Source organism: Monodelphis domestica, chromosome 1 (assembly GCF_027887165.1).
Source record: "Monodelphis domestica isolate mMonDom1 chromosome 1, mMonDom1.pri, whole genome shotgun sequence".
Lineage (NCBI taxonomy): Eukaryota > Metazoa > Chordata > Mammalia > Didelphimorphia > Didelphidae > Monodelphis > Monodelphis domestica.
In genome coordinates, this window is record NC_077227.1 from 718,778,855 (window position 1) to 718,790,109 (window position 11,255).

Sequence of the window (11,255 nt, forward strand, 5' to 3'; positions counted from 1 at the left end):
CTACCATTTTTAAAGCATTTTTTAGAAAGCAAGTCACTTAACCCATTTGGGCCTTAGCTTCCTTATCTGAGGAATGATAAAGGTAAAATGAAAGACGACCATTCTCCATTCTGCCATTTTCTAATCTCTCCATTCCATATTCTACCATTCTAGGGAATATCATTACTCATTCCATTAGAATGCAAACACTTCATCCTTGCAAAATGTTTTCTAATTTTTTGCTTATAATTACTATTTTATATATTTTTACTCCTATGTTTATATTTCAAATTTCAATTGAACTTCAGTTTTTTTAATCAGTAGTGCTTAGAAGTCCTCTATTTCATCAAAAGTTGTTTTTTTCAACTTTTAGAGAATTGTATTAACATTGAAACATGTTGCCAATAAGAATACACGAATTTAGAAAGCTTGCTGTCAGGCTGGTTGTGCTGTCCAGCAGTAGGGATGGGGGTGGGATTTAAACAACAACAACAAAAAAGATAATGGGGTCCCTGCTTCCCAGTAACATGGATATGGGATTGCCATAATTGCTCTAAGACCCAAGGAGATACCCGAGATTCATGGAGGCTACAGTTTTTCTGCAGCTCTGCCTGTCCTATTTAGATACAGGAATCATTGCATCATAGATATTGCAGGTGTAGCACTATCTTTGAATTCCCTCTAATAATTTACACTTTTTATATTTACAAGTTGAGTCCTGAGAAAAGTGGCTGCTGGGGTAACCTTGGGGGGCTCTGCTTCTAGGACAGTTGTTTCTGAGCCCCCACTAGTGATCAGTTATCAAGATTTAATTAGTGTTTAGAAAAGATATTTTCACATTTGCTTGATCACATGGTTCGATGGGGATATGACTGGGGATATAGACTCTAAATGATCACTCTAGTGCAAATATCAATAATATAGAAATAGGTCTTGATCAATGACACACGTAAAACCCAATGGAACTGCTTGTTGGCTGTGGGAGGGGAGTGGAAGGAGGGGAGAGAAAGAATGTGAATTATGTAACCAAGGGAAAATATTCTAAGTTAATTAAATAAATAAATTTTAAAAAAAGAAAAGATATTTCTAAGATGATACATAGTAATCATAGTTGGTACAAAATATTCCCTTTAAACCCTATGGTTCATTCTCCCACAAAACATACAATTCCATAGGCAGAGTGGGCATATGATGGTAGTAGTAAATTGCACATGTCGAGAACAGAGGTGGCAAAGGGACTACTTATGGCTCCTCTTTTGGAAGTTCTTTTTTTTCCCTTTGTAGAATCCTCATGATATTTCTTTTATGTATTGCTCTTTGCTGGACTGTGAGGGGCCATGCCTTTCTAGAGGGGTAGTCACTGATTTCCACCCCGAGTGGAAGTTAAATAAAATAACCTGGAAGTTACCTTTCCTCAGGTGACTATTATTTGTATTTTTGTCTTCAGTGTATCTGCATCTCTGATGCAGGAGTCTATAGTTGTCAACCATCCTTGTCCCCCTGGGACACTTCTAGCTTTTATTCAATTCTGACTGAGGACTGGACTCCTCTGGATCAGTACTTACCAGGTCATTGGACATTCTACCTCAGAATGGGCATTCGCCTAAGAGGAAGAAACACGTCACAAAGAGACAGAAGTGGCTTCCATGGCCATTTGGCAGATAGGACAGCTGCCCTTGTCCTCATTAGGAACTTGACAGCAGTAAAAAGGACTCTTGCTTCATGGCAGCTGCAACGGAAAAGGAGTAACACAGGAGTAGGAGGATCCCTCTTGTATTCCAGAACCGTGATTCAGCAATCTCTGAGTCATTAGTTCTCCTGGCATCAACAGCCAATTAGATAACTCTTTGTCATTGCACAGTGCAAACTTCCAAGTTATCAGGGCTATCTTTTCAATGTGATAACTTGGATTAGAACCAGGCAGGGAATATTTGGTTATGTTCCAAGAATTGGCCCATTTACCCAGGAATTAGAGACACTAATACAAGAATCAATACTAAATATAAGTTCCAAAACAGAAGTGCAATAAGGGCTAGACAATTGGAGTTAAGTGACTTGTTCAGGGTCACACAGCTAGGAAGCATCTGGAGGCTGGATTGGAACCCAGTATTCCCCATCTCCAGGCCTGCTCTCTCTAGCTGCCTCCAATATTCCTTTTTGATGTGGATGAGGGGAAAAGTAACACTTCTTTATCCTATAGAAAATTTTAGAGAATCCTGCTTCTAAGGGAGAAAATGCTAGAGATGCTGATATCACTTCCTTCTAAAACTGTGCCTTACAGCACCTGGTGTCCATCCCCTGTCACCTCTCCCTTTTCTTCTTGGGACATCATCTCAGATTTGGTGCAAGGGTAGGGGTGGGGACCAGAATGGAAGCTTGTACCCCAAGGAAAGTAGAGCTCTTTTGCAAATCTCCTCTTGTCTGTGGGTCTAGCTTAGTCACTTTACCAGAATGAGAGCTGATCTTAGAATCCATACTCATCATAGTACCCCCTTCCCACTTCTCCCTCGCCTTAGAGCAGGAAATATACAATACCCTCTCCCTTTTCTCCACCCCTTAGAAGCCCAGATGAAGACAATGAGTAGGCAGACAAATCCATATTTAATCAAAGTTTATTGTGGAAATTATCAAGCCATGCTTCCCTTTTCATAAATATTCACCCTTTGGGAACACATGCTTATATTTCTAGGTCTTCTGAGTAGGCTATAATAATATAAATTAATTCAGTTTTACAGACATCAAAAGCTTTCCTCTCTTACTGACACCGGCTCATCACTTGGCCTTTCCATTAGAGAATTAAATAGACAGGGGCATCCACAAACAGACAGAATAATAAATAAATAAATAAACAAACAGACAAACAAGTAGTTACTAGATTGACAGGGCTCAAACATAGCCTGACTTATCTAGAATCAGCAATGCAGGACACCCTTGAGTTAGTGATTCCACAGTGCTTCCTACTTTGCATCCTTATTAAACTTGACTGATCAGAGAAAAGTTCTGCCTCTTTTGTCCTCCTATCCTACTCCATGCTCGTCTTTTCTTTCTCCAAATTCCCTTCTTAATGCTCCCTGCCTGACTGGCAAATTATCAGCACGGTTTCACCAGATTCTACTCAGTCCGACATGGAAATGGGTCGTGGGGGCTCTCCCTGAGCAAAGTCAGCATTTTACATACATTGAAATTCAAATTTCTAAAGAATAGATTAAGGTCTAAGTTCACTATAAGTCATATGTATAACATATGAACTCCCCAATTCCTTTTCGCCCCACCTTTCCCTAGTCCTGAAGGACACAATACACACTGACTTAAGAATCCATTTCAGAGAGATCATCCAAAAAGAAGTTGGTTATCTCCTGGCCGCCTCTCATGTTCCCCAGGAAGACCTCCTGTGCATCCAGTTGGGAAGTGCTGATGTACCAGTTGGGGTACTCCTCTGACTCAAATTCCACCTTATTATTGATTTCTGTCTTATTGAAGACGAATCGCTTGTCAATATCTTCTTTTGGGAAACTGTCGACTTGCTGCAAATGATTCAAACAAATTTACCCCATGAGAAAAGGAACAAGGAAACTTCAAAGAGGCATTTTCAAAGAGCAAAAGGGCCGGAGTGCTGAAGCTAGAGCCAGATACAGCTGAATTAAAATCCTTCCTTTGACACCTATTACCTATGTAACATTAGACAGGCTACTTATTTTCACTGATTCTCAGATCCCTTCTCTGTAAAATGAAGGCATTTGTCTAGAAGGCCTCTAAAGTTCCTTCTAGCTTCCAAACAATGATTTCATTTCTGGTGCTTGAATAGGAGATGATTGAAAAGGTCCTTAGGCTGACTGGAGAAGAAATTGATGGCCCCATCAGATAAGGATAAAAAGGCAAAGCTAGAATTCATAATTCCTGGCGTCCATTTATTGGTTTACATTTTTAAGTGATTAGAGGGAGGATCCCCTTCTTCTTTGGGGCTAAGTCACAGATGTCTAGGGACATGATGCTTTACATTTTTGACAAAGGAGGTACTTAATAAATGTTTATTTAAATAAAGGTCAAATCAGTGGTTGGAAAATGCACGAATGAATCAGTGTTTTCATTTGGAACTGGAGCTAGAAAAGTTTATGCTAATGACTAAAATTCAGGTACTCCATTAATTTGCTGGGAGAAAAAGATTGACCATCTAAAATCACCTGACTGTGAGAAACAAGGGATTTCTTTTTAGAAAAGTGAAAGTGATCTTTATTCCTAGGATGCTCACCTCTAGCTGCAGGATGGGCTTCCCATCACGCTTCACACAAGACAGATAGAGATTATTTTTCTTGATACATAAGACAACATGTGTTTTCTGGGAGCCTACCTCACCAAGGTAGCACTTCATGCTGAAAATTACTGAAAAAGAAACAAAGGAACAGTGTGGTGAATGAAAATCCCAGAGCAGGTATTTTGACCTGTTTGTATCCTGGACCTCTTAGGCTGTCTGATGAGGTCTTAGGATCCCTTCTCAGAATAATGTTCTAAAATGTATAAAATAAAATATGTAAGATAACAAAGGAAATCAATTTTAGTGAAATATAGTTATTAACTTATTTTTTTTAAGTCCAGGGATCCCAGATTAAGAATATCTTTTTGGAGGAAGTTGTTGGGCAAGGTGATCAGCCCAGAGTTACCATATTTCTGGGAGTGAGGCTATAAACCAGTATAGATATGTGAGGATGAAATTGAGAAATGGGGTTGGGGTTAAATTGAAGATGTGTCATGATACTGAGTTTGCAGTTCTGAGCCTTCTAAGTCAAAGATGTCCCAATCCAAACTCCAAGACCATTTTCACTATAGTGAGAAGGACACTATGCTTTCCTCTTTCCAAATAAGAGTAGAAAGTAGGTAGCTTCTTTGCCTAAATTACTATCTTCCAAGGTAGGTGGAAGCTTAGAAGAGCAGGCCATTCACTCCTCAAAGTCTCCCTCTGCCAACACACCTGCTTCTGTCCTTGGTTTTTACTAGCTGAGGAGTAGGGAACAGTAGACACGGCTAGTCTTATTAACTTCCATCATGAGGAATAACTTTTAAAAATACAAATTCAGTCCATTGGAATATGTTTTCTAGATGAGATTGCTGACAGTCATATTCCACTTTTTCTTTTTCTTCAATTTGATACCATTTGACAAAATACTATTATGAATTTTAGAGATTGCTCATAATAAAGAGAGTTAGGAATGTGAAGTCCACATTTGAAACCTTCATTAGCTTTTCCTGCGTTTACTTTTAAGACTTAGTTTTCTTTGGAAATTGAGATCTTTAGGACAGAAATTTGATTTCTGGACATTAAATGATCTGAGAGAAACGTAGTGATGAGCAGATGTGATTTGTTTCTCTAACAACTAATGCTCTGACTACTCAAATTGAACCAAATCAAGGAAAACGTAGCCACTAATGTCCCAAATTGACTATCCTTTGAACCAATCTGAGTTCATAAAATCTCAGTGTCTCGTACCACTGTATGATAGTGAAATAGACACTACTTGGGGAGAGACTATGAACATTATTAGTTAAAGTTACCTGCCCGTGGAGGCCAAGAGTTATGGGCAACAAGAAGGAAAGACAAGATGTCAGAAGTTACCTTGTTGGCTTATGTTTGGCCCACTAAGATGGAGAGCTTTCAGTTCACTGGCGTTGGTCAAAGCCAAACATTTTTGATCTAAGTCCTGAATGGTGTAATCCCCAGAGGATGCAAATCTAAAGTCAGCTTCATAAATGTCACAGTTCTTGATGGTGATGGGCTCTGAAAAGTAAAGCATGTATACTGTTCAAAAGCACTGAATCAGAGGGGACAATCTGCTAAGAGGGTAGCTAGATGGCTTATATTGTCCTTCAAGGTCATGAAATACTGCCTAGGCTTACTTTCCAGGATTGTTGTGAAGGACCATTTCATATGGAGACCCTGCTATTGGCTCAGTCCTTTTTGGGGGCTCCCTTTCTTGTCCAAAGTCTTTAGGAAATGCCCTTTTAGGAGAGTTTGAGATTGGTAAATTGGGAAGTATTGAATCTGGCATCAGGAGAAACCAGCAATCAACTCCTACCTCTAACATTTATTATCTGTGTAACGATGGGTAAATCACTTAAGCTCAGTATGTCTCCATTTCTTCATCTAGAAAAGGAGGATAATAATAGCACCTAACTTCCCAGAGTTGCTCTGAAGATGCTCGCAAAGTGCTTTGCATACCTTAAAACATTCTAGAAACACCAGTCATTATATTACCATTATTATGTTTCTGAAATACTTTCTAAACCTTTAAACACTTTTTAAGTGTGGTAAAACAGAAAAAAGAGAAATATGTACATTAGTGTTGGAAAGAGATTGGGAATAGGAAAGACTTCTCAGCTTTTTTACCTTCTTGAAAGATGCTTGTGAAAATATTCATAAGGTCATTATCCTGAAAGAGGCCAGAGCTGAGTTCAACCAGATGCCTCATCTTCTCAATTGCAACAACTACCACAACAGATCGATAGAACCGTTGGGACTGGGCTGTGAATTTCAGCTGGATGCCATCCTCCTCCAGAAGACATTTTTTGGAGCAGAGATCAGGATACTGGAGGTGACCCTGCTGGGAAATAGTGGAGTTGGTGTTTTAGGATAGTTAAGCGCTTGTTTGTTCCCCCCCCCCCCCCTCTTAGTGATCACCCTCTCAAGGATTTAATTCATGTTGGAGAGGAATTCCACTCATCTCTTAGAATAGTGGACTATAAAAGAATTTATGTCACCTAGACCAAGTCCTCTCTTTACAGATGAAGAAAGCGAGCCTCAAAGAGACAACTTGTTTTGTTCAGGGTCTCATAGCTCGGTACAGCCAGAAATAGAGTCCAAATCTACTAATCCTTTGTTATTGTCAATCCTTTTTCCATTGCCAGGTTTCTATTTCCAATGTCATCACTAGTGTTTAGTATATATCTGGTTATACAAGATCCACTTGGACCTAGTATACTGCCCCATAATGATAAACATACTTTCTGGAAAGATAGGAACAATTCAAAGGCGAGTCCATGATTTGTACGCTCCACTTCTTAATTTTCATGAGTCCCACTTATTACATATGATACTAGATCTAGAATTGGACTGGACTTCAGAGGCCATCTAACCTCCCCCATCCCCACCATTTTGTAGATGAGAAGACTGAGAGAGGGTAAGCAACTGGCTCATGGTACCAGAAGTGAATTGGAACCCAAGCTAATAATCATGAGATAAAAAATAAGACAGCGCAAAGGCTTTCCCTTGTGAACTTCAAGTAGTGAAGCCTAGACTTTCACCACATCAAAATCCTTCCTCTCCTTATATCCCTACAGTCCTAGAACTTGGACCACAAAAGAAGCTATCCAAGAATCTTACCTTCTTTTGGTTGGGACCATCAGCCTCATAAAATTGACTGTCATCATTGTCTCTGTAAACAAAACCAAAGAAGCTTTTGGGTTACTTTTCCTAAGTAGGGGATCTTTCTTCTTGTGCAAAAGTCTCTACTATTACTAGAGAATTTACAATCAAGTCCTTAGAGCCTTTCTGAAAAATTCCACTAGAAGGCTCTAATGGATGAACAATCTGTGAGCTAATTTGAGATTTAAAGAAGCAGTGGTGAGTGGAGACTGGACCCCAGCCAGACTGTGGGAAGGCCTCTTATTACTGACTTTGCACATGTTAAGGAAGGGCTGAGAAGCATATTTCAGGGAGGATGAATTCTAGCGATTAAGTCCTGGATCAGACCCAAAGATATTAAGGAATATCCAGTAGAATGACTTAAGCCAGTCATTGCAAGGGAATCCATCTCCAGTTCAATGTCCAGCTCTCCATTTCTTCCTTTTGTTTTCTTCCCAACTTAATCCACCTTCCTAGCCCCCTCCCCCCAATCTTTTCCCCTGAGCTCTGTAGTAGATGGACTGATGCTTAATGAACAGTGCCCATGACTATAATTGTAGAAGTAGATGGAACTAAGTAGAGCATCATTGGGTTAGAATTTTAGAACTGGAAAGGACCATAGAGATCACCTCATGAGAAAACAATGTTGATTGCCTCTTGCAATGGGAAGATCTACAATCTTTTTTTTCCTAATTTTTAAAGGATCTAAGCATCTCTCTAAATCCTTAGTCCTAGTCTGCTTTCCTGACATAGGAGGACTCTTTTAGATGACCACCACTTGTCATTTAACTTTCTTGTCTTTCTACTTACCTGTAAAAATCCATCACATCACAGGCCATTTCAGGTACTGTTGCCATTGTAACTTTATATTCCTGGACAAAGAAAATAAAGAATCACAAATCACAGGTTGTTAGCAAGGTGAGTGGGGCTGAGCAAATATCACTCCCCATGAAGTTGTTCTTCCCTAAAAGACTAGAGGCTCCTTGAGGGTAGAGACCATGTTATTCATCTTTAAAGTCTATTGGCTCTTCCCTAGGATCTTGGCTTGCACATCTGTTGAATAATAAGTTGAATCAAATAATTTTAGTATTGGAAGGGACCTTAGTGGCCATCTACTCTAAAACTAGGAGAACTTAGGGAACCATGGTTCCCTAAGAGATTCATGGATTGGTCTTTTGGAACAGAGAGGAGTGGGCTTTGTGAACTTGGATGGGAAAATAATATATCTTTATTTTTACTGACTTTTGATTTCCTTTGTAATCCTATGTATTTTATTTTATGCATTTAGAAACCTTATCTAAGAAGGGGTCCATAGACTTCATCAGATTATTTCCAAAGGTGCCTGTGACACAGAAAAATGAAGAATCCCTGGTCTATTCCAATCCATAACCAAGAAGGAAACCTCTATCACACTATGCCCCAAACCTGATCATCCAGTGTTTGCTTCCAGATGAGAGAGATCCACTATGATGAGCTCATTCCTTTTATGGACAGCTCCAATGATGAGAACACTCTTTCCTGTCATCAAACCCAAATTTATCTCATTTTTTACCTCCATCCATTGCTCCTGGTTCTGTCTCCTGGAGCCAAAAAAATCTAGTTGAATCTCTTATTCATATGACAGCCCTTCAATTGCTGAAGTTTGCTATCATGTCCTACCCCTAAATTCACTTCTCCAGGCTAAACACTTCTGGTTCCTTCCACTAAATACATCATCCTATTTCATTCTTAATGATGGTGGCATCAGAAAATGAAACATCTGTCATACAATGCCTCCTGTCCTCTTTCTGGCAAATTATATTAGATTGAGGACTTCACAGTCAATCAGGTAGCCCCTTTTGGTCCAATTGGGACAGCCAAGAGATAGGTTCTTCTCCATAGTGGATCTTGTCATCATCTTAAAGACATAAGTGGTAGAATGAACATAGACTCTATAATTAGAGAGTCTAGATTCAAATCATTGATGTTCACTACCTGTGTAACCCCAGTCAGCTTACTTATGCCCCCTAGCCCTCGATCTTCTCATTTGTAAAATAAGGAGATTGGACAAGATGGTTTTTGAGGTCCCTATCGATGACTCTATGATACCTCATTCAGGAGCATTGCCCCTGTGCACACTCAAGTCATCAAATGAGGCCAAAAGAGCATTGGTTCCAAAAACAAAAACAAAGCAAGAATGAAACAAAAACAAAAAAAATCAGCAAAGCTTCAAGTTATTGAATAGAAAGTTACCTTCTACACATTAAAAAACCCATTTAACTATAGAGCCTCTTACCTCAATTCCTGGACAACCCCTCACCCCAAAGAGTACAGACAGAGAGGATTCTCAGGCAGTAATCATTAGGAAGAATTCAGAGAAATCATACCTTAGCTGGCAGGAGGGCTAGAGTCCTTCAGTCAATTTCAACTGTCAAGTAGAGAAATGATTTATCTGCTGTCATCTAGGGCTTTTTATTTACTGTCAAAAGCAGAAGTAAGGTACTATGAAATTTCCCCTTTGGTCAAACAGTTGCATAATTTTGTAGCAATAAAAAGAAAATAGTGGAAACTTTAGGGGGCAACCTGAAATGATACCCACGACTTTCAGGGAAAGGAATGGGAATTGAGATTTGGCAATGATGCAATCCTTCTTAAAGGTAGCTAAAACAAATATTTCAATGTTTTTAATGACAATCTTGCTCTTGATTACAATATGCAGAAAGGAGTGGACAATTTGCAGAATATAGTTTTAAATTTCTAGGTTTTCAGGGAACAAGGCAAGTATGAAGAAATTTCAAAAATTCCTTTTTTATTGTAAACATTTTTATCAACAAAAATAAACATTTCAATAAATACAGAACAAGAAATATGTTTATATGAGGAAATATAAACTTTAAAAATGTGTATTAAATAATTTAATTAAAAAACAACTTTATGTCCCTTCTGAACTTCTTTCCGTTTACATCTGTGTATTTTAAAATTATCTTATTGATGCTCATTTCTTTTTTAAAAACGTTTTTAAAAATCTATTGTTACCCATTAATTCTCTTCCTTTTTCCTCTCTTATAACACCACTCCCTCAGTTTGCTGGTATGTTGGAGTCTCAAGAGAGCAGAAGCTACTTAATTCTTTTAGGGTTCTAGGGGTAACCTAGAGAGTTACTACAGTGTCACTCCATTCATTCAGGTCTTCAGTTTCATTCAACCAGTTAATGTTGATTAGTTTTTCCAAAAGGGACATTTCTTGAGAAGATACAGCAAAGAGCAGTAGTTACCAAACTATCTACACCCCCCCCCCCAGTGGCATTTTTTCCTTTTGTACATACACATTTTCTGGAGAAAATGGGCTCAAAATTAGGCAACACACGTGCCAAAGGATAAATTCATAGCTTTGGGTTACAGGAAGCCCCATTTCTACTTTTGTGATATTCTCATGACATTCCCCTTAGACATAGTGCTTTATTGGCTTAATCCAAAGTCTAGCATCTCTGTAGAGCCTGAAGCTGGGTATAGTCCATTTTCTGTGGCTCCCTATATAGATTTTGTCTGGGGTCTCTGCTACCATTTCTGCTCTTCTTGGCTACTAATGCTGATGGGAACTCCAGATTTTCTGACCTTTGAAATTCATAAAATTGTCACCTGGTCAGTGAGGGAGGGATAATATAAGTCTGGATTTTCTCCCCCACTCCCCTGGCTGTCTTTTTCTCTAGGCTTAGGTCTATCTCTCGCTCTCTCTTTTTTTTTTTTTATAAAAACCCTTACCTTCCGTCTTGGAGTCAATACTGTGTATTGGCTCCAAGGCAGAAGAGTAGTAAGGGCTAGGCAATGGGGGTCAAGTGACTTGCCCAGGGTCACACAGCTGGGAAGTGTCTGAGGCCAGATTTGAACCTGGGACTTCCCATCTC

At 39.1% G+C, this 11,255-nt stretch overlaps 1 protein-coding gene across 2 annotated transcripts; it reads right to left on the minus strand.

Annotated features, from left to right (window-relative positions):
- Positions 1–2,573: 2,573 nt before the first annotated feature.
- IL1B (interleukin 1 beta) lies at positions 2,574–9,799 on the minus strand. Of its 2 annotated transcripts, none has more exons than XM_016428098.1 (7): positions 9,739–9,799; positions 8,183–8,244; positions 7,352–7,403; positions 6,359–6,569; positions 5,588–5,749; positions 4,229–4,359; positions 2,574–3,503 (listed from the first exon to the last, which is right to left on the minus strand). In XM_016428098.1, exons 2-7 carry the CDS (start codon positions 8,227–8,229, stop codon positions 3,288–3,290), a joined length of 819 nt encoding a protein of 272 aa, XP_016283584.1. In that variant the 5' UTR covers positions 8,230–8,244; positions 9,739–9,799; the 3' UTR covers positions 2,574–3,287. The 2 variants fall into 2 exon arrangements, with proteins under 2 accessions (XP_016283584.1, XP_007477637.1); XM_007477575.3 differs by having other exon boundaries at positions 6,359–6,572; positions 9,739–9,795.
- Positions 9,800–11,255: the final 1,456 nt, after the last annotated feature.

Excerpts from the sequence above, each read along its gene's own strand:
- IL1B (XM_007477575.3), bottom strand. The coding sequence starts at position 8,229 with ATGGCAACAGTACCTGAAATGGCCTGTGATGTGATGGATTTTTACAG. Across the intron at positions 5,750-6,358 it reads CACAAGCATCTTTCAAGAAG|AGCCCATCACCATCAAGAAC; the intron begins GTAAAAAAGCTG and ends TTTACTTTTCAG. Across the intron at positions 4,360-5,587 it reads GCCAAACATAAGCCAACAAG|TAATTTTCAGCATGAAGTGC; the intron begins GTAACTTCTGAC and ends TTTCTTTTTCAG.